This window comes from Marmota monax, unplaced genomic scaffold (assembly GCF_021218885.2).
Source record: "Marmota monax isolate L192 unplaced genomic scaffold, Marmota_monax_Labrador192_F-V1.1 WCK01_AAM20220418_F8-fsc00148, whole genome shotgun sequence".
Taxonomy (NCBI): Eukaryota; Metazoa; Chordata; class Mammalia; order Rodentia; family Sciuridae; genus Marmota; species Marmota monax.
This window is the reverse complement of record NW_026693034.1, coordinates 714,647-738,116: the sequence shown is the minus strand read 5'-3', so window position 1 is coordinate 738,116 and position 23,470 is coordinate 714,647. Positions and strand designations below refer to the sequence as shown.

The 23,470-nt window shown below is 42.8% G+C and overlaps 1 protein-coding gene across 1 annotated transcript in view; it reads left to right on the top strand.

Annotated features, from left to right (window-relative positions):
- The window catches only part of Arpc1a (actin related protein 2/3 complex subunit 1A), a 33,709-nt gene extending 13,263 nt beyond the window's left edge, over positions 1–20,446 (top strand). The window contains exons 3-10 of the mRNA XM_046453715.2: positions 307–411; positions 6,858–7,080; positions 9,205–9,312; positions 12,218–12,430; positions 15,759–15,834; positions 16,033–16,226; positions 18,346–18,436; positions 20,073–20,446. Coding sequence (XP_046309671.1) covers positions 307–411; positions 6,858–7,080; positions 9,205–9,312; positions 12,218–12,430; positions 15,759–15,834; positions 16,033–16,226; positions 18,346–18,436; positions 20,073–20,111 — 1,049 coding nt within the window. The 3' untranslated portion in view covers positions 20,112–20,446. The remainder of the gene's footprint in view (positions 1–306; positions 412–6,857; positions 7,081–9,204; positions 9,313–12,217; positions 12,431–15,758; positions 15,835–16,032; positions 16,227–18,345; positions 18,437–20,072) is intronic.
- Positions 20,447–23,470: the final 3,024 nt, after the last annotated feature.

Sequence of the window (23,470 nt, the reverse complement as noted above, 5' to 3'; positions counted from 1 at the left end):
AAGTTTCTGGAAAATTTAATTTCTAAATTTAGTTTTCCTATACAACATTTTAAAATATAGGGTACAAGTAGAAGAGATAAAATAAAGAATACCCAGCGCACACACAGACGCACATATAATAATAACAAAAGAATTTTTCAGGGGTGAATTTGGGAAACACTTTTTCAAAACAGTTTTCCTATTCTGTCTTTTTAAAATCTAACAGTGACATCCTTTTTCTGGTTTTGGGGGGGTTTTGTTTGTTTCTTTGTTTTGGTGACAATATCAAGATCAGGTGTTAACAATTATTCTGTCTTCTTTCCCCAGAGATTGCCCTTAGCCCCAATAATCATGAAGTGCACATCTATAAGAAGAATGGGAGCCAGTGGGTGAAAGCTCATGAACTCAAGGAGCACAATGGACACATCACAGGTAAATGAAGGTAGCTGTAGGCTTAACACGGTATTTCCAAATTAAGCCTCTATTTAAATGACAAGCTTAATAAAGTACGTGGGCCATAACATTTAAAACTATGCAGTTTTTATTGCATTTTTTAAGAGTTTATGGGTTTTTTTTAAATATTTATTTTTTAGTTGTAATTGGACACAATACACTTATTTTATTTATTTGTATGTGGTGCTAAGGATCGAACCCAGGGCCCTGCACATGCGAGGCGAGCACTCCACCGCTGAGCCACAACCGCAGCCCCTACTGCATTTTTTTTTTTTTTAAGAAATTTTGAGAAAATATCATAATATTTCCCTCAGTTGTTAATTGCTTCTTGTGGCCCAGCTGTTACACAGTAGCTACTACTACCTATCCTCTGATCAGGAGATAGACATGAACACCAAAAGTGTACCATGTTGAAAAGGTAGACACCATGAAAACATGAGCCAAAAATGTGTTCCCAACTGCTTCAGGATAAATTCTCTTTGTGTTGTTTTTGGGTGAAAGAAGACTTACCAAAATATTGAAAAGAGTAGTATAACAAACACCTGTCTCAGATTATCTTCCACCATAACTAACAACAATTTTCCTATACCAGAAAATACTATTTTTCTTACATCAAGAAATTTCAGGGAAAAAGAGATATAAAATAAGGAATATTATTCCAGATATTGATAAAGTCCCTCCCACCACTAGTCCTTTTCTGTGCCTTCAAAAGGCCGACTGTAATTTGCCGTGACATCATCTCAAGTGTTTTGGTTTATTTTTTTGGCACTGGGAATTGAACCTAGGGGCACTTTTACTACTGAACTATATCCCCAGCCCTTTTAATTTTTTATTTTGAGATAAGATCTTGCTAAGTTGTTGAGGCTGGCTTCAAACTTGTGATCTTCCTTCCTCTGCCTCCTGAGTTACTGGGATTACAGGTGTGTGCCACTGCACTCTGCATCCCACGTAATTTTTAATATTTTACATACGTTTTAAATATTTTACATAAATTTGTAAGCAATTTTTGGTACTATCAGCTAGTATTTATAAATTCTACATTAAGTGGCATTTAATTCATCTCCTGCAGGTTGCTTTTGTATTTGACATTATTTCCGAAATGTATCTACGTTGGTGTATCTAGTCAGGTTTATTCCTTTTAGCTTCTAGTTAGCACTTCATACCTCACTTATTGACTCTTTCCTCTATTGAAGGACATTTAGGTTATTTCCAGGTTTTCCTTTTCACAGTGAAGGGCTAAATCAAACATCCCCATACAGATCCCTATGAATCTACATGTTTTTGTGAGGAGATAGTATAGTACACTTGATATACCACAGGAGAGAAGTGAATTTTCCTGATTAATAGAAATAGAAAGGCTTAGCATATTTCAGATCATATTAGCCATCTGAGTTTTGTATTTCTTTTTTTGAAGTTTCTCCCATCCAAGTCCTAACCATCCAAGATCAGATGAGATCGGATGTGTTCAGGCTAGTATGGCTATAGACTGTTTTTTATGATGTTTCTGATTTCTAACTCCTGACCATCTTTTCACTGAGTTCTTGTTTTTTTTCCTTGTTGATTTGTGGAAGATTGCATTTATAGCATGTGGTTTGGGCAGGTTCCAGAATACACATTTTTTTCTTGACAAAAGCTGTTAATGAATAGATGGATAAATGTGGTAAGCACAGTTCTTTTATTTTGTTCTGTTTTGTTTTGTTTCTGGTACTGGGAATTGAACCCAGGAGCATTCTACTGCTGAGCTACTCCCAGTTCTTTTTGTTTTATTTGGAGACAGGGTCTTTATCCAGGCTGCCCTCAAACTTGTGATTCCCCTGCCTCAAAACCCTACCTAGCTGGGATTACAAGCATGCACCACCATGCCCTACTTAGGAAACCAAATTTAGATACCAAATTTCAGGAGCACTTATTGCTTTATTAAGTTAGATCTGGCTATTTAAAACAAAAAATATATTCACTTATTTGACTGTTTCAAGAGAATTTTTGTTCTTTGATTTTTACTATCACAGTTTCTTATTTCCTGGCAGAGTAATTGACTTGCTCTGAACGATTTGACCAAGCAGATCAAAACTTATCAGCCAGGCCCAGTGGTGCACCTGGTGGCTTGGGAGGCTGAGGCAGGAAGATGAAGTGAGGTGCTAAGCAACTCAGCAAGACCCTGTCTCTAAATAAAATACAAAATAGGGCTGGGAAGGTGGCTCAGCGGTTGAGTGTCCCTAAGTTCAATTCCCAGTACCCCAATTTAAAAAAAAAAAATCAGACTGGAGATGTAGCTCAGTGGTAGAGCAGTTGGGATAGTGTGCACAAGGCCCTAGGTTTGATCACCAACACCACAAAAAATGAAGGGAGAGAGGGAAGGAGGAAATATTTTTCATAACTTTTCAGGTACAAATTTCTCACTGCCATCTTGGCTTTTCCCTCTCCTCAAAATGACATTTGCATTTCAGCAGTGATTTTTTTTTTTTTCCTTTTAATTGCAACTAAAAATACTGATTAGCTTAAAAATGTCCTTGTTCAAGTCAGAGAAAAATTTGCCATGTTTTTGTCATTCTGCATCCTTCAAAAGTTGTCCAGCATTCCTCAGGAAAAACTCACAACCACTCTTCTTGCTTTTTACCAGTGATTTGTTTGTGGTACTTCTGTGCAGGTCACCAAAGCAGCACCAAAGACATCATTTCTATTTATGTTGCTGTTGCTTTCCCACGACCTGATTTCTGTTAGGTTTGGCCTATTTTGCTTAAGTTCCTTTGCCAATGGCTTTATGACCTATGAATAAGGACTCTCAAGTCTTTAATTGGAACTTTAGCATTAGGAAATGCTTTTAAATAAGAGAAGGCTAAGATGAGGGCTGGGGATGTAACTCAGTGATAGAGCACTTGTCTAGCATGAACAAGGCCCTGGGTTGAGTCCCCAGTACCATTTAAAAAAAAAAAAAGTCTAAGATGAAAGACACCAAAAATAGCCAAAAGTGTGAAATAATTATAGTCTTTTCCTCCCCACTTTTCTTTTGGGGTCTTTTGAACTTGGGCCTGTTTTCTATCTACATACTCAAACAGCATATCTTAGATCTGAAACAACTGTTGTTGGAAAAATCTAAATATAACTCTGTGACAGGAGACCAAGGATCAGACATTTTCTCAGAAGGATAGTAACTGCAGGGGAAAAAAAGAGATCTGAAGTATTTTAGAAGAAAAGACTAGTATTACAGAGAACAGGAATATGGCCAACATCAAAGGGATAGAAGAATTCTAGTTTTTCCTTTGAATTTATTCTTCTGCATTAAATACTTGATTACTCCCACTTTTACAAAAACATTTTAATATGGAAAATCTTAAACAGATAAAAAATAGTATAATGAGCCCTTTATACTCATCGCCCAGATTCAACAATAAACAACTCACAGCCAATCTTGTTCTTCTGAACTCATTTTCTCCATGACTTTACTATTTGAAGCACATCCTAGACATTTTATCGTTGCATATTTCAATGAATATCTATAAAAGGTAAGGATTCTTCTTTTTAACAATAGCCAATGATTGTTTAATAATAACCAATAACTTTTTGTTTTCTTTTTGCTGCTGAGATTGAACCCAGGCCTCAAACATGGCAAGCACACACTCTACCGCTGAGCTACACCCTCAAATGTTACTTATAACTTTTGAGATCCAAATAAGGTTCCACACATGATTGTGATTAGTTGATATGTTTCTTAAAGCTTTTGGTTTTTTTTTTTTTTGTGTGTGTGTAGGTTCCCTTTCTTCTTTTTTTTTGCAGTTTATTTGTTAAGAAAATTAAGAGGGGCAGGGGCTGGGGCTCAGTGGCAGCACACTTGCCTGGCACATGTGAGGCATTGGGTTTGATTTTCAGCACCACATATAAATAAATAAAATAAAGGTCTATAACAACTAAAAAAATTTTTTTTAAATAAAAAGAAAATTAAGAGATTGGTTTGTGTTCTATTGTATATCCCAGATCCTAGATTTCCTGATTAAAGGCTCATGGTGTCTTATGTATCCCCCTGTACTCTGTATTCCCTACAAGTTATAGCTGAAGTTAGATTAAAAGTAAGGGAAAAAAAATCAAATAAAATTCCTTCTCAAATACAGCATCACAAAACCATAAAAATTTTTCCTAAAAATCTTTAGTTTATGGTTTCATAAGATATGAACTTGATCTTTTCATCTGTAGGTATCTACTGACTTTACTTTTAGTCTCTAAGATATAAAATTGAAATTATAACAAGTATTTTCCCAACGCATCCTTCAGATAGTCCTGCTTCATTAACCCTGAAATTCCAATGTTATCCATTTTAACAGATGACTTAGGAAATCATGATATGATCAGTGTTCGGAAATAATGTTTTTAAAAAGTAGGAGAAGGGCCAGGGTTGTTGAGCACTTGTACTTGTAGAGCGCTTGCCTCATATGTGTGAGGCCCTGGGTTCGATCCTCAGCACCCACATAAAAGTAAATAAATAAAGATATTGTGTCCATCTACAACTAAAAAAAATTACAAAAAAAGTGGGGGGGCTGCTGGGGTTGTGGCTCAGTGGTAGTGCGCTTGCGTAGCATGCATGAGGCACTGGGTTCAAGTCTCAGCACCACATACATACAAATAAATAAATTTTAAAAAAAGATCCATCGACAACTAAAAAATATTTTTTAAAAAGCAGAAAATGTGGGCTGGGGATGTGGCTCAAGCAGTAGCGCGCTCGCCTGGCATGCGTGCGGCCCGGGTTCGATCCTCAGCACCACATACAAAGAAAGATGTTGTATCCGCCGAAAAGTAGAAAATAAATATTAAAAAATTTAAAAAAAAAAAAAAAAGCAGAAAATGTTTGTCATGATATTCATCCCATTTTGAAGCAGAAATGTGTATGGGCATAAAGAATAGGGACAGGGCTTTCCTAAGTTTCTGCAGGTTGCATTGTGAGGTTTGTCTTCTACTAATGTGTGGGTATCATTTTGGGAGTAAAAATAAAATCTAAGCCAGGTAAGGTGTTGCATCCCCCAGTCAGGGGGATCACAAGTTCAGTGCCAGCCTCAGTAATGTAATGAAACCATGTCTCAAAAATTAGAAAGGACTAGGGATATAGTTCAGTGGTAGAGTGCCCTGGGTTCAATCCCCAATAACAACAACAATAATAAACTAATAGAGTGGACTGCAAAATTATCCTAAATTGAATGGGTGTGAAGTCTAAAATGTATATCATTTAAAGAGAGCACCCATATTTTCTTTTTCTTCTTTTTTTTTTTTCTCTTGTACTAAGGATTGGTACTTAACCACTGAGCAACATCCCCAGCCTTTTTTATTTTTGACTTTAGGATCCTTCACAGAGTTACCCAATAAGTAAAACTCTGTTTAAATTCAGATACATATTAAGAAAATTTCCTAGTTTAAGTGTAAAGAATCTTAAGGACTCTTTGACAGAACCTGTTTCGTGTAGAAAAGGTATTCAGAGCTGGGGATTAGCTCAATCATTGAGCACATACCCAGCCTTGAGTTCAGTCTCTAGTGCCAAAACAGAGAGAAAGAAAGATGTGTGTATTTAGATTAGTTTATCTGACAGTGACCTTCAGAAGAATATATAGTGAATCACAGTTTGTATTTTTTCCTCTTTATAATGAAGATTATTTTTATTTACCCAGTGTGCTATTTTAGTTCAATGCCATATAGCAGAGTGTCAGTTAATATAATGGAATGAGATCTGTTAATGAATAAAATTTCTTTTTTTTTTTTTTTTTTTGGTACTAGGGATTGAACTCGGGGGCACTCAACCACTGAGCCACCTTCCCAGCCCTATTTTGAATTTTATTTATTTATTTATTTATTTTTAAAAAATATTTATTTTTTAGTTTTCGGCGGACACAACATCTTTGTTTGTATATGGTGCTGAGGTTCGAACCCGGGCTGCACGCTTGCCAGGCGAGCATGCTACTGCTTGAGCTACATCCCCAGCCCCTATTTTGAATTTTATTTAGAGACAGGATCTCACTGAGTTGCTTAGTGCTTTGACGTTGCTGAGGCTGTCTTTGAATTCGTGATCCTCCTGTCTCAGCCTCCCAAGCTGCTAGGATTATAGGCAAGCGTCACCACGCCGACTTAAAGTTACCTTTTATACCAAAAAAAAACTAATAAAGGGAAAAGTAAAAGATCTTTAGGATGGGTGGAAAGAATACCCTGCTTGGTTTTTTTACACTTTGCAATTATAAAACTGCATTAAAAGCAGCTCTTGTCCCACTCAGCCTCATGGGAGAATCCTGTGTCCCAGACATTTTGCAAAAAAAACCTTGTTGCCTTTGTGTGAGATGGCAATCAGGGCCATAAATGGGGAAGACGGACTGGAGGAAGCTACCAAACTCACATATGGCCAGTACTCACACTCAGTCAGTGATCAAAGCAGATGACCCATATCTCATTTGCAGGTATTGACTGGGCTCCCAAGAGTGACCGCATCGTCACTTGTGGGGCAGACCGCAATGCCTACGTCTGGAGTCAGAAAGATGGTGTCTGGAAGCCCACCCTGGTGATCCTGAGGATCAATCGCGCAGCCACTTTTGTGAAATGGTCCCCTCTAGAGAATAAATTTGCTGTGGGAAGTGGAGCACGACTCATTTCCGTTTGCTACTTCGAATCTGAAAATGACTGGTGAGCAACATCAGAGCTTTTCCTTCTCAATGGAATTGACATTGGACCGCCATGTTCTTGGTGACGTCTGGTGGCACTGTGGAAGGCCTTAGCTGCAACCTAGGTTCTCCTCATCTGGAGATTGTGGATTTTTTCCCTCTAAAATTCTCCGTTCTCTCTGAGCATTTCTTCTCATGTGTACAATGAGTCAGATCTCACATCTATTGTTTCTAAGTTCTGATCTCTTAACTTTTTTTTTCTGCAACATGCTATTACTGTTCTCAGTCTCTACTGCTCAAATTTCTGTTTTCTTACTCTTATGTATAAATCATAAACTTGAAAGAGTTTCAGAGTGCCCTAAGGAATGATTTTTTTTTTTTTTTCTGGCCATATCCATTAACTTAAAAATATCTCGGATTCTTGAAGCTAGTAGTGTTTTCCTTTCTTTTAAGCTTATTTGCTAACCAAATATGGATCTTGGTATAATATTTTACTTGTTTAAACCATTGGTATAAAAATTCACCAGAATATTAGAAGTGTAATTAGGCTGTACTTTTTTTTTTTATAAATTTCTTGGTTTAAGCCAGTTAAAAGCAGGTTACTTTTATGGCTAAATAACTTTTAAACTACTCCTTCCTGCAAATTTTAATAAGAAAACTGTTCTACCTGGCATGCGTTCAGGATGGATGGTAAATATCCTTCAACATCAATTATCCTTCAGTATGAAACTGGCAGTGTTTGTGTTTCTACTAAAAATAGCAGAGTACACATTACTCTTTGTAGTGGAACTGTTTGTATTCTGCTGAAACAGTGAAAGGAACAGATTATCATGTTACATTATGTCATCTAGTAATACCTCGGAAATTTTTATTCTTTAGAAAGAAAGTCTGAGAATTTGCTAGAAGAAATTATAACATGTATTTTTCTTTCAGTTATGTATAAAAAGTATGACAAAATGTCGAATGCTAGAAATCATTCAGAAGGTTCATGGTAATGAGTAGATACAAACAAATTTTATTAATATTCCTTTATGGCTGAACTTTAAGTCAGAGATTACTAGTTGACATTAATTTTAATTAATTTATATGAGGAACTTTTCCTCCTTGCTAAACTTCAACCATAGTAATCATTTACAATTTTATTCATCAAGAGACATTCTCAAATATAGGTCAATTGGACTTTACTGTGGCAGAAGATATTATCTTGGAACAATTTGTATATTCAGGGCAGTTTCTCAGACATATAATAGTTCACTAGTATGAAGTGAGAGCTTTAAAACAACCTCTCAGAAGCCTAAAATTCATTCATTTGAACTACTTATTATTTTGTTTGATATTCTTTCCTTAATTGAAAAGAAAAACTGCACTGAAACAATTCAGAATATTATCTTTTTGAGAATGAACTAGTTATCAGATAGGTTTCCAACAAAGATGCTGTAAAACAGTAATCCAGCATTCAAGGAGAGGCATTTGGCTCCAGATTGTCTCAACACAAACAACTAGACATGGTTGGCTTTTAAACAGCAGTCTGAGAACAAAAATTAATTTAGTGAAGCCAAAATAATGAGTGATTTTAGACATAAATAATCTTTTTTGAATGGCACTAGAGAATTAGAGACTAATCCCCAACAAGAAGTTCTTCTAATTTCTTGGTTGTGATTTCTCTAGGGGAAAAAATAAGAATTTTTACCTTTGTGGAGATGTATAAAAGAAATTAAGCTTACAACCCAAAATTAACCCAGAATATAACAAATCATTGAATATATAAACATACATACATATACATATACATATATATATTACAGTACTGGGGATGAAACCCAGGGCCTTGCACATGCTAGGCAAGTGCTCTAGCACTGAGCTACATCCCAAACCCCACTGACTGTTTATAATAAAAATTCAAGTAATTTCAAACTTCAGTTTTGACTCTGAAGGTTAACATCCCATGTGATCCGATGTCCCGTGGGGCAATACAGAGTTCATCAGGTTCTCCTCTCTGTACTTCAGGCGTGCACCTCCTTTCTGGCAGGAGACTTGGTAGGCAATGTGAAAACCACGCTTAGATGTTTCCACCTGGCACATGTTTGGGCCTATTTGGGGACTGTCACCTGACGCGTAAACTAACCTAGGATTCCTCCTCTTGTAGGTGGGTAAGCAAGCACATTAAAAAGCCGATCCGCTCCACGGTCCTCAGCTTGGATTGGCATCCCAACAACGTTTTGCTGGCAGCAGGATCGTGCGACTTCAAATGCAGGTGGGAACGAATGAGAATTGATGACTTGAATCATTCATTTTTTGTCCTTCAGCAAATATTTGTAAGGTTTCTTTTCTATATAGGGTACTTGGCTGGGCACTCTGAGGGCCTCAAAAAAGAAAGGAAGTTGTGATCTAGAAAAGGAACTAGTGCACAGTAATTAAAGGAGCAAGTGTGTTAAGTCACTGGGGCAGACGGCCATAGACTTGGAAGTGGGGTGGGAGGGAGGAAGGGGCAGGGCCAAGAAAGTCTTTCTTATGGAATAGCCATGGTTTCAAGTACAGGGTGAGCTGCTGTCTGTCTGTCTTTCCCTTTCTCTCAGCCTGTCTCTCCTGACTGCAGTATTATTCTTCATTACATATTCCACACAGCAGACTCTGCAGATTCCTGAGTGAAACTAAGCTTAACAAAAAAGAGCTGAACGGTACACCACAGGGCTATTACTGCGCTGTCCTTTTCAGTTAAAGCTTTTTATTTGCCATTAGCATGAAGCTAGAAGAAAAACAGCCACTTTGCTAAGAGCTTCAAGGATCACACCATGTAATTGCTTTTTAGAAGTTGTTCTTTATTGAGAAGGCTTTTTCTCCCTTAATGAAAAGAAAAGCAAATGAATGTTGCTTTGTGTGGACTCCTTGGCTGGGAATCAGGATGTGCATTTCTTCAGTACCTATGTGGAAAATTCCAGAGAACCTGGCCAGTGATTTCTACACAGTAATATCCGAGGTTTATAAAGGGGGGTGTGCGGTGAGTATGGCTGCAAGAATGAGTGATGGCAGCATCAGGGCACTCTATATTCTGGAGTTTGGTTGTTTGTGATCTGTTATCCAGAGTCATCCTAACTCCCTTGGAAAACAGAACCGGGTGCAACTGCGCTGTACCACCTGGAGTTTTGTGGGGTGTCTAAAAGTCTGCTTGTGAAAATAGATTGCAGTTCTCTTGTTAATATTGATGTCCACAAACTTTTCTTTGATGTGCAGTCCTGTGGGTCGGGGTCTGTTCAAGAACCACCAGTCCTGGGTTGTTTTGTTTTTGTGGTGCCAGGGATTGAACCCAGGGCCTTGTATGTGCAAAGCAAGCACTTTTCCTTCAGCTACCTCCTCAGCCCACCGCCAGTTCTTTCTAAGCCTCTTAAGCAGCCCCATTGTGAGGCTGAGTTGAGCAGCTAATTTACAGATCACTCACTGGCCTCTGCCTCATTGAAGCCTCATATCTTTCAGGGTTTCCACTGCCATTGTCATTGGGGTTGGGGTTATTTTAGGGAGTTTAGGTTCAGCAGTTTATTTATTTGGTACTGGGGATTGAACCCTGGGGCACTTTACCACTGAGCCATATCGCCAGCCCTTCTTGTTTTTTATTTTGAGACAGGGTCTCACTAAGTTGCTGAGAATTTGTGATCTTCCTGCCTCATCCTCTGGAAGCTGGGTTCTAGGCGCGTGCCACTGCGCCCAACTAATTGAGAAATTTTCTAAAGAGAAAATGTAGGTGAACATGATGGCCCATGCCTATGATCCTAGTAAATGGAGAGGCTGATGCAAGAGAATCTTAAGTTCCGGGCCAGCCTCTGCAACTTTGCAAGATCCTGTCTCAAAATAAAAAGGGCTGGGGATGTGCCTCAGTGGTAAGGTACCCCTGGGTTCAATCCCTAGTACTAGGGGCAGGGTGGGGGACCAAAGAGAAGACAGAGTAGAAATACCATTAGGGTGCAGAAAGGACCCAAAGGATAAATTTTCAGCTGTTCTTTGTGTCTTCCTTTTTTTAAAAAAATATTTATTTTTTATTTATAGTTGGACACAATACCTTTGTTTTATTTATTTTTGTGAGGTGCTGAGTGTCCTAGGACCTTGCACGTGCTACACGAGTGCTCTACTGCTGAGCCACAACCCTAGCCTATGTCTTTCCCTTTTTAACTCTGGGCCCAAATATCTCTTATAGAGTTTCATGGAATTAGATAAAGAGTGAGTTAGAAAAAGACTTTGGACAGCATATATGAATGTCACAATGAATCCCGCTATTAATGCATAATTATAATTCACCAATAAAAAAAATTTAAAAAAGAGAGAAAGCTGGGTGTAGTGGCACACATGGCACACACCTGTAATCCCAACAGCTCAAGAGGCTGAGGTAGGAGGATTTTGAGTTCAAAGCCAGCCTCAGCAACTTAGGCTGTCAGCAACTCAGTGAGACCCTATCTCTAAATAAAATACAAAAAAGGGCTGGGGATATGGCTCAGTGGTTAAGCGCCCTCGGGTTCAATCCCTGGTACCCAAAAGACTGAAAACACTTGGTTGTGAAAGACGACCCTTCTCTCAGACTGTCCTGCCACAAAGACTGGATGATGAGCCTGAGGGTCAGGGGAGCCGGCCCATCACCTGACAGTGCTTGGGATCCTGCCCACTCTTTCTCGCCAGCCACCTTTGGTTTGTCTTTGGGTGTCTCTCTCTGTCTTATGCCATTTATATGTCACAGAGTGGCACATGGTTTTCTCTCCTCCATTGACTGGGCTTCCTGAAATACTGTGTTGAGAACGATGCTGAAGTAGACATGAAAGGACTCTGGTCCTTTAGCAAGGTCTGATGTGAGCCAGGGAAGGACCACAAGGTCTCCCAGAATGTGCGGTCCATGGGGGAGGGTTTTGTGTTCATTATGGAGAACAACCCCCGGAGTCTGGTTCCCTTGGGTGCCCCGTGTCTGTACAGACTTGACCAGGTTTGAATTGGCCTGTAGGCAGCTCTTTGAACCACAGTGACTTGCGGGGCTTGTGTACCTGAACGTGTCTGTCATGTTCTATTCTTTGTACAAGCCAGCCTCTATGTTCTGGGTTACCTTATGCGGCTGCCTGTGGCCATTTCTATATACCTATATTTTCATTTTTTTTTTCCCTCTCTCCCTACCCTTTAAACCGCAGAGTATTTTCTGCCTACATTAAAGAAGTAGATGAGAAGCCAGCCAGCACGCCCTGGGGCAGCAAGATGCCTTTTGGTCAGTTGATGTCAGAGTTTGGTGGCAGTGGCACTGGCGGCTGGGTCCATGGGGTCAGCTTCTCTGCCAGTGGGAGCCGCTTGGCCTGGGTCAGCCACGACAGCACCGTGTCTGTTGCTGATGCCTCAAAAAGTGTCCAGTGAGTATTTATTTACCTTGTGTGGAGGGGGAGCAGGTGTGGAATCTCTCACCCCACTGGGGAGGGCACCTTTCCCTGAGAAGGATGGACATGAAAATAAAAATCACAGCTCAAGGGCTGGGGATGTGGCTTCGAGGCAGAGCACTTGCTTGGAGTGTGAAACCCTGGGTTCAGTCCCTAGTTACTGCCCCCCACCCCACCCCCACACATACACACAAAAGATCCCAGCTGAACTACAAGCAGCCTTTAAAGTTACAGACCCAGATTTAAATGAGTTTGGGAAATATACAGAAGCGTTAGATCTTCCTTCCAGAAACACTTCTTAATAGAAGTACTGGCAGTGAGTCCTTTGAGGAACCCCCTGGCTTGCTACTGATAAGGGTGCCTTCGAAATGGCCAGTTTAGTGTGTGTTCTGAATTCTTTATGGTGAGTCAGTGTCACTCATTGGCCTTTAGTTAATTAGGAGATATGTTCTTCCTCTGTGTAGTCAGCAAACAGCGCCTCCTTCATGCCACCTCTGGTGTCTGTGGAAGAGAATTGCAGTGACTCACTTGTGCATGGTGCCTGCTCAGCTAACAGCACTCTCTTAGACTTCAGATTCTTAATTGTGCCAGGCGCCGTGGCGCACACCTCTAATCCCAGCCACTCAGGAGGCTGAGGTAGAAGGAGTTCAAGACCAGCTTCAGCAACTTAGCAAGACCCTGTCTCAAAATAAAAAATAAAGAAAGGGCTGGGGATGTGGCTCAGTGGTTAAGCACCCCTGGCTTCACTCCCTAGTACAAAAACAAAAATCTTATTTGCTTATTAAATCATTGAATTCTGGAGAAAAACACAAGACTGGGATCCTTTTCCTCTTATGAGTCTTTGGTCGTCACTGGTGAGTCCTTTTCCAATGGCAGCTAAAGGCGGTCACCTGTGAAAGTCTTAAGACTTTGAGACTTGCCAGCCTCTGTATGGAGAATCAGCCATGTGAGTGGCCCTTACTTCCTTGGCTGCACAGTGGCAGTGAAAGATGACATTGTCTTTCCTGACTGGACTGAATATGGGTTTTTTCTTAATTTTATTAAGTTTGGGGTAGTTTTCATAATTGTTGCTATTGATTTATTTTTTTGTGATAGTACTAGGGATTGAACCCAGAGGTGCTCTACCACTCAGCTATATTCCCAGTCCTTTTTAAAAATATTATGTTGAAACAGAGTCTCACTGACTTGCCCAGGCTGGCCTCAAACTTGCAATTCTCCCTCCTTAGCCTCTTTTTTTTTTTTTTTTTTTTAATATTTTTAGTTGTAGATGGACACAGTAACTTTATTTTATTTAATTATTTTATGTGGTTCTGAGGATTGAGCCCAGTGCCTCACACGTGCTAGGCAAGGGCTCTACCACTGAGTCACACCTCCAGCCCCCTCCTTAGCCTCTTGAGTAACTGGAATTATAGGCATGACTGACTGCATGTGGATAACTTTATTATTTTTTTTTTAAAGATCCCACCATTAAAAAATAGTAATTAAAAATAAGAGATCCCACCGTTATAGCCTTTCAGAAAAGTTTGTACATGTATAGGCACTTATTTATCTTTTCATTTTTAACACAGTAGTTCTATATTTTGTATAGCAATTTGCCTTTTGTCATTCAGGAATATTTTGATGTCAGTGTTGATTTTTTTTTTTTAATATAGTTGTAGATGGACACAATACCTTTATTTATTTATTTATTTTTGTGTGGTGCTAAGTATCAAACCCAGTACCTCACATGTGCTAGGAGAGTGCTCTCCCACTGAGACACAACCCCAGTCCCTCAGTGTTGATTTTATACAATCTAACACACAATTAAGTTCTTAGCAGATGCTTATTACAAGTCCTTGTCAACCCTCATATTGACTTATTATTTGCCTTTTCCAGTCCTGTACAAGTCAGATTACATGTCTCCTCTTCCTTTTCACCAACATAAATATTTCAGATAGCAACATATACCACAGTAAGGGCTTAAGATAATGCATTAGTTCTAAATTCCAGTACCAACTTGATTAAGGGGTCTTCTGAGACCATAGAGTTACATATACTTTGTTTTTTTTTTTTTTTTTAATATTTATTTATTTTAATTCTCGGCGGACACAACATCTTTGTTTGTATGTGGTGCTGAGGATCGAACCCGGGCCGCACGCATGCCAGGCGAGCGCGCTACCGCTTGAGCCACACCCCCAGCCCCGAGTTACATATACTTTGAAAACATGTCACCTTTTGTGTAAAATTAGGTGCTCCTAATTCATCCTTCAGTGTTTGCCTGCCATGTCTGCAGCCTCTTTGTCAGTTACAAAAGTAGGTGTTACACACACACACACATTCATACACACACACACACATGCCTCATTTGAATGTGAGCTCTTGGCTAAGACCAGGTTTGGTTCATGTTGGTAGCTCTAGCTCTTAACACAGGGCCTGGCTCTCAGTAAATACTTGCATAATACCAGGCCCCAGGGAAGATTACATCACGGACATTAACTCAACAGCCATAATGACATTAAGAATTCCAACAGGCAAGAAGGAGGAGTAGCTGGTTTGGGTCAGAGTTTTCTGGGAACTCCTCGTGGAGGTGATCTGGTCAGATCCATGTTCCAAAGCCTGGAATGGCTTGGATAAGCAAGAGGAGCAGAACCAACCCTGGGGGTAGAAGTACATGAGGGCAAAGGTAGAGACAGAAGAACCGGTCTCCTTGGAGACCAGCATGTTGTGAGTTGAAGGGGCCTCAGAACAGGGCAGAGCACAGGCTACAGAGAAAGCTGAGGCCTCAGTTAGTTCTTTCCTTCCTTCCTTCCTTTCTGTATATTGGTGATTGAACCCAGGGCCTCATGCATGCTAGGCAAGTACTCTACCACTGAGCTACACAGCCAAAACTTTTTTTTTTTTTTTTTTTATGATAAATAAATGGCTAAATTGCTGAGGCTGGCCTCACATTTATGATGCTCCTGCCTCAGCCTCTCAAGTTGCTGGGATTATAAGCATATTAAACCACCATACTTCACCTGCTCTTCTCCCACCCACCCACCCTGCTTGTGATGTTAAGGATGGATCCCAGGGCCTTCCTGGTACATGCTAGGCAAATATTCTACCCCAGAGCTACACCCCCAGCCTGAAGGCCTGTTTCTGAAGGTCACCTTGGAGTTGTGTGGTGCTTGAGATTCCAGCAAGGAGAGGTCAGGAGGCTCCTTTTAAACAGAAGTGTTCGTTGACACTGCAGAAACCCCCAAGAGAATGGGTCCTTTGTCATCCTGCAAGTCTATAAACTGCGTGGTATGGTTCCGCTCAGTGTAACAAGTGTTCTTGTGTTCAGGGTCTCAACTCTGAAAACGGAGTTCCTGCCACTCCTGAGTGTATCATTTGTCTCGGAGAATAGCGTTGTGGCAGCTGTAAGTATCTCTCTTCTTTCTTCCTTGTAGCACGCTGTGTGCAATCTCCAAACCAGGAACAATGCATGCTCTATGACACTGGCACAAAGTACAGCAGCCGCTTAGAGGAAACAGAGCTAGCTTGTAAGATGAAGAGGTGCCTGTCCCAGTGCACATTCTGCTAAGGAGCCTCCAGGGCTGACTAACATCTTGTTGCAGGGCCATGACTGCTGCCCGATGCTCTTTAACTACGATGACCGCGGCTGCTTGACCTTTGTCTCCAAGCTAGACATTCCAAAGCAGAGTATCCAGCGCAACATGTCTGCCATGGAACGCTTCCGCAACATGGACAAGAGGGCCACCACTGAGGACCGCAATACAGCCTTGGAAACGCTGCACCAGAATAGCATCACGTAGGTGCCACCAGCCAGGGCCCTGGGAGCCCCCGTAGTCAGTGCGCTGGCCTCCTTCCCTTGTTTCCTCACTGAGTCCTGCAAAGTCCCTGTATACTGAGGCCTGGACAGCCCCTCAGAAACGAGAACAGTGATGAATCTCTGTCTCCCCCACTGCCAAGTTCTTGTTTTTAGCTTGTGACAGAGAGTGAACTGCTACCACCTTGTCACTTCTGTCCTTCAGGGTGCAGGTAGCATGAGGCATCCAGCAGGAGGAGTGAGGATCCTGTTAGACTGGGGTGGCAGGGCCTGTAGGGCAGCCTCTTCCCAGGCTCACCTTCTCAACAGGGGAACAGAGTACTTTGCCAAGGGCCATGTTCCTCTGGAAGAGAGCACAGAACAGGAAATATTGCTATATTCTGTTATTGTTCCAACTATGGATTTCAAGTAATGTAAATAGGATATTTAATTTAATCACAGAAACCAAATTATCCTATGATAGCCAAGAAACCTCTTGACTGACTTCTCACCAAGCATATGTGATTATAAAAGGCGAAAAAGCTACATGTGGTGGCTTATATCTGTAATCCTAGCTCCTCGGGGGGCTGAGGCAGGAGGATATCAAGTTTGAGGCCAGCCTCAGCAACTTAGTGAGACCCTGTCTCAAAATTAAAAAATAAAAAGGGCTAGGGGTGTAGCTCAGTCATAAAGCACCTCTGGGTTCAATCACCAGTATCCCATCCCCACCAAAAAGACAACAGAATTATGTACTGTCATGTGTAACTAATTAAAACAAATAAAAAAAAAAAAGAGGATATTACAGTCCAGCATGGTGGGGCACACCCATAATCCCAGCTACTTGCGAGGCGGAGGCAGAAGGATGGCAAGTTCCAGGCCAGCCTCAGCACCTTAGTGAGACCTTGTCTCAAAGTAAAAAATCAAAAGTGTTGGGGATGTAGCTCAGTGATAAAGCACCCCTGGGTTCAAATTCCCATGCCCCCCCCAAAATATATATATATAATATTTCTCCTCTAGACTTACAGAAACATCAAACTTTATGGACTAAACAGAATCAGATGGGATATAATTTCTCATTTTTCTGAGTGTACAGGTTGTAGCTCAGTTGGTAGGGCGCTTGCCTGGCATGTAAGCCCCTGTGTTCAATCCCCAGCACCACAAAAAAAAAAAAAAAAAAACCCTTTGCAGAGTGGACAGCTACTTTTATTTACAGAAATCAGGTCTCCTTTGCCCTAAAGCAATGCCCGCAAACTTGTTCTGTGACGGACCAGATAGAAAACATCGTAGGCTCTGAGGGGCCAGAGAGTCTCGGTTGCAGCTACTCGGGTCCACCCTGTGGCACAAGGCAGCCGGGACAATCTAGAGAGCTGGCAGAACCTGTAAAAGTGATGCTCAGCTCTACAGAAGGCAGCGGCTCTACAGAAACCGCCAGTGTGGGCCGTGGTTTGCCATCACCTTCCCAGAGGGACAAGTTCTAGACGTTTCAGGGGAGAAAGAGAATAATATTGTCTGAGCTGTGGAGTTGATTTTTCTCGAACACTTTCCACATAAGTAGGCCCAGACAAGTTATTTCGTTTATCTGTTCCTCAGCTTTGCTTGGTGGCATCTGGAGAATCTGCCCACTGTAGCATTTGCAGTGATTCATTTCAGATGCAAGGAGGGCTCTCAGCCTTAGGCTCTGGCTGTCCCAGAGGCTGACTTGGGAGGTTTTGTTTAGAGCAAGTTGGATCTCAGTTATGCTCTTGACAAGCCTCTAGTTTAACAAACACACACACACACACATTCTTTCAGTTTCCATTATTGCTGTGGTCCTGCCCACGAGCTGTTCCCCACACATTTATTTGCATGCTGTGAGCGCTGGGTCACCTGCCTCTTCAGGTCTCTCTGATTCACGCAGGCTTGTGACTTTTCCCCCTTTTCATTTTTGCCTTTCCTGAACATCGGGTAATAAAGCCTTCTGGATGTTTTCTGGGTGGGGTTGCTGCTTCCCAGTGTTGACGGACAGGTCCAATCCAGGAGTGGATGGCAGTTCATTTCCTCAAACATTCCTCACACACTCAGTCAGGAGGGCCATGTTCACTCCCCACATTCTGCACAACCACTTGTTTTTGCTTTTTTTCAGTCAAGTGTCTATTTATGAGGTGGACAAGCAAGATTGTCGCAAATTTTGCACTACTGGCATCGATGGAGCCATGACCATTTGGGATTTCAAGGTATTTCTACCTTTCAGAACAAATCTTGTGTTCAAACTCTTCATTTCTGGAAACGGTGCCAGCTCCCGTCACAGCAGAAGGACAGGCTGTTAGTCAGACTATGATTCTCCTGGCATCAGAAGGGAGCCACCATTCCCAGCGGCCTGGGTATCAACTCCTTGATGGCATTTACTCCCTGAGGAAAACTTGAGTGCTTTTGTTGGCAGCAGGCCCTGTGCTGGACACCAGCCTGTTTTAACTGTATAGTATGTGTTTATGGTTTGCGCTAATTAGTGAACACCCACTGCATACCTGGTGGGTGCTGGGCAGGGTGCTGGCACTGAGAATGTGGAGAAGAAGAGTCCTTGAGGGGCTTTTCCAGGGGCAGGGGCTGGGTGGAGCTCTAAGAGAGAAGCCAGGGCCCCTGTTTCTGTAGAGGAAGGTGGGGGGGCGGGGTGGACTCCCAATGCTGTGGGGAGGAGGTGGCACCCAAGCTGCACATCAGACGTGATGGGGGGTAACAAGGGGGTGGGGAGTTAAGAAAGCAGAGGTGGGCACCCCCATCTCCTGGAGTAGCACGTGCAGACCAGCCATGGCTCCCAGAGCACTCTGTGTTCAGGGTGCTGCCTGTGGGGTGTGCTAAAGAGAAGAGCCATGCAGGGCCTAGGACAGGGAGCCGGGCTGTCGGGAGCCAGCCAGGAGCTGCTTCAGGATCTGATGTAGGTGACAGTGGCCTGGGCTGCTGCGCCAGAGAGCATTGTGGGGACATGAACTCCTGCGGTGGCTGGGGCTGGACAGGAGGCGCCAGGCTGGGGAGACCCTGAGGGTGCCAAGTGGAAGGGCACAGAGACAGTGGGGAACAAATCCAGGAAGACCTTGCGCTCTCCAGTTGGATGGCAGGTGAGACAGGGAACCCAAGAGGAGGAGCAAGGGCAAGAGAAAGCTTAGGCTTCTGCGTGGCTCTGAACTGAACTTCTCCTGAGCAGCTCAGCATTTATAGCTTTGCCACCACCTGAGCATTTCCCTGGTGTCCCATGCCCCACCCCACCCTGTCACCTTGAGTCAGATACTCCGAATGGAAGAGGTTCCATGGTGCCCTTTGGAGAAATCAGCTGCCCTCAAATCTCTCGCCTCCTTTTTACCTTCGGCGCCTGATGTTCTGGCTCCTCCACCCCTGCACCTTTCTCACCACCTGGAAGTGACAGTGCCACCCTTGTCTTGGCTCCCCCACCCACAGCTTCTTGTCTGTTGCATAAGTGCAGAGGTCTGGCACAGTCCGCTCTGCGGGCCTCTCAGTGCCTGCTGTGTGAAGGCTGCCTGCCATTCGGGCATTCAGAGCAGGGAAGAGGCAAGGCACATGCTCACAGGCGGCCTTATCCTGAGGGCCAGTGATGCAGGAGGAAGTTTGTGCTTATGAACATGGAGGAGTGGGGGTGGCCCAGCACCCATGGCTGGGCCGTGGGCACAAGGGCTTATAGACTGCGAAGAGCCCGTGGGGGAGCCCAGTCCTGGGGAGTCTGAGGGTGGAGCCTGGAGCTCATGGGTGGGAGCTGGATGGGGTGAGGCCTGCACTCCTTCAGGGAGGCAGAGTGCTAGCACAGAGCCTGGGGGAAGCACAGCTCTCAAAAGTCACCATTGTTCTCTCTGTTTTCTCAAGACCTTAGAGTCTTCAATCCAAGGCCTCCGGATAATGTGAAGCTGTGTGAGCCTCCCCGTCCAGCAGGAGAAACATGGCTGCCTGACGCTCTGCCCCAGCGAGACGGTGAGGAGAGCCGCCCCAGGAAGCACTGTAAACACGTGGCGCAAACATCGTGTGTCTTTGTTTAAATATAATTGGTGAAAGTGTTGGTTTTTTAAAGGCAACAGTGGTTTTTTTTGTTTTGTTTTTTGTTTTTGCTATTTCATTCCATTCTTGACCAAAGCTTCTGTTCAAGTAGTTTATTATGGAAAATTGTCACACTAACTTAAAGGAAAGGGTGAGGGAGGTATGTAAATTGTCAGCTAGAAAATTAAATAAAAATCCCAAATGTGTTTTTGGTTTTGTTTCCTTATAATATTTCCATGTTTAATAGAAAAATATGGATGAATTCTTCATTAGATTAGCTTGTTTTTAGGGTAAAATCTTAGATTGCAGTTTCTTGTATTGCATCGTACCATCGATCGTGGGGGCAGAACCATTTATTGAATGCTCTCTCCACATGACAATGCTTCTGCAAGTAAGTGCGCTGCACCTGGCAGCTGAGCAACAGAACAGCTTTCTCTTCTGAGCAGCCTGCCTTGTGGGAGCCTGCCCAGGGGGACTCCAAGGTCCACTGTCTAGCCTCTGCCCTGTGCCCACCATGGGGCAGCCCCCTGCTGATAGAGCCCCATGCAGTGGGGGAAGGGAGACAGTATCATCTCAGTTTAGAGATTATTGTGCCTAAAACAAGTTATTTTCATCCTAATTAGACATGAACTTTGAGAATCTTATGAGGTACAGGTATAAATAAGTAGCAAAATAAATAAACATAAAGTGGGCCACAGCCTGGCCACGTGCTTTTTCTTTTTTTGGTACTGGGAATTGAACTCGGGCACTCGACCACTGAGCCACATCCCCAGCTCAATTTTGAATTTTATTTAGAATCAGGGTCTCACTGAGTTGCCTGGCTCCTCGCTGAATTGCTGAGGCTGGCTTTGAACTCGTGATCCTCTGCCTCCACCTCCCAAGCAGCTGGGATTACAGGCATGCGCCACTGTTCCCGGCCTGGCCACATTCTTGATCTCACTGCTCAGAAAGTGATTCTAGCAGCTCTCTAGGGTGCTGGTAAAATGTCTGTCAGAGGACATTATGAGATTTGCAAAAGATTGATTTTGCCCTTTTGGCTATTCGCAGGAAGATTTCTCATCCCCAAGAAAGTCGAATGCCAGGGGTGTTGGCCTGGTGGCCTGCCCCATCCCCTGTGCTGTGGAGCCCTCTGCATCCCATGGCAGGAGCTCTTTGGTGCACACGTTTGCACAAAGTGCATCAACCAGGCTGTCATTGTGGAGAGGAGGATAGGCAGAAGCTGGCCCTGAAACAGGAATGAGCTCCAGCTTTCCTTTTAGGTTCATGATATGACTTGGTTGGACTAGCCAGAGAATTTTAGAGAGACAGTGTACCCCGGGAAAGAATCTTACTTACTTTGACTCCAAAAACATAGTAGACACACAGTTATTTTATTTTTTTTTAACTCACACCCAGGAAAGAATGTCTCCCCAGTCCCAGCAGCCAGATGCCTTCAGTGCTCTGCCATCAGCCCTCTGAATCTGAGGGTTCTGAAACCCTGGGTTCTGTATCCACAGTGGGCCACATATGATGGTGATCCCATTCCATTATAACAGAGCTGAAAATTTTCTATTGTCTAGTGACGTCGGAGCATGGTAAGGTCATAGTGCCACGTACCATTCACATTTGTGGTGAAGCTGGTGCAGACAAACCTACTCTACTGCCAATTGTGTTAAAGTATGACTCATACAGTTATGTACAGTACATAATATGCGATGATAATAAAAAAAAAACTTTGTTTATGTACTGCTTATTTAGTTACTATGCTTATATTTTATTGTTTATTTATTTATTATTATTGTTTGTGTGTGTGGTAACTAAGGATTGAACCCAAGACCTCGAGTGTACTAGGTGAGCACTCTACCATTCAGCTACATCCCTGGCCCTTTTTGATTTTTTGTTTTGAAATAGGGTCTTTGTAAGTTGCCCAGGCTGGCCTCAAACTCTGAGTCTTCCTGCCTCAGCCTTCTGAGTGGCTGGGATCATAGATATATACCACCATATCCAGCTTTATCGTTACTTTATAGTATACTCCTACTTAAAAAAAAAAAAATGTTAGCCGGGAGCTGTGGTGTATACCTGTAATCCCAGCAGCTCCGGATGCCGAGATGGGAGGACCATGAGTTCAAAGCCAGCCCAAGCAATGGCGAGGCACCAAGCAACTCAGTGAGACCCTGTCTCTAAATAAAATACAATACAGGGCTGGGATGTGGTTCAGTGGTCAGTGCCCCTGAGTTCAATCCATGGTACCCGCCCCCCCCCCAAGAAAAGGGAAAAAAATCATTTACTGTAAAACAATATGCCATGATACAGCAGCAGTTGGCAGGCAGTCTGACACATCTCATTTCCCGTGTCTCCTTAAGTGCATCAGGAGGCCTCTGCCAGCGATTCACACATACCACCCATGTTTGAGTACATTCACTCAATGTTTACACAACAAGATCATCTTTCTTGTTTTGTTTTTTGTTTTCTGATACTGGGGACTTGACTCCTGGGTGCTCTACCACTGAGCTCCATCCCCAGCCCTTCCTTTAAAGTTTGAAAACCACTAATAGAGAGTCAGGAACAAGAGGGTCCCTGAGGAAGGGTGTGTTAGTTACACATTAAATGCAGTATGTTACTGGAAAAACTTAGCTTACTGTACCAATGAAAGCAGTCATAGCATTAACTACTCATAATACAGTAGGGCTGTACTATTATTGCCACATTTTGTAAATGACAAAACCTAGGATACAGAGGGGAATGACCAGTCTGCAGAGCCCCAGTGGAAACTATGAAGCATGTTCCCCACTGGGCAAGAGCAGGGAGAGGAGATGCTATAGTAGCCACCTAGTTCAGCTCACCCAAGCTCAGAAATGGGAAGATGTCCTTGGAACTGAGGGGAGAGGACCCCTCTTGACAGTACTTTAAGGGAACTGCACTGACACATAAGTCTCTGGCGGAAGACATATGGGACGTGGAATGCTGAACCTCCATGGGCCTTGCTTCTAGTGGACATCTGTCCTTGGGGCCTTGGAAGGGGTCATAGAAGTTCCCCCTCTTCTCTCCCACTAACAGTTATCAGGTGGTGATGGATCCTTTGGCCTCAGGGAAAGGGACCTATAGTCCCCAATCTGGGGTAGACACATGTCCTTGTTCTGGCCAGGGAAACAAAAAGTAGATTATGCTGGAAGCTCCTGGGAAAGGTCATCCTCCCTTTTCTCCCACCCTCCCAGCCAGCCCTCTGCTTGCTTACATGGCTGTAAGCAGCC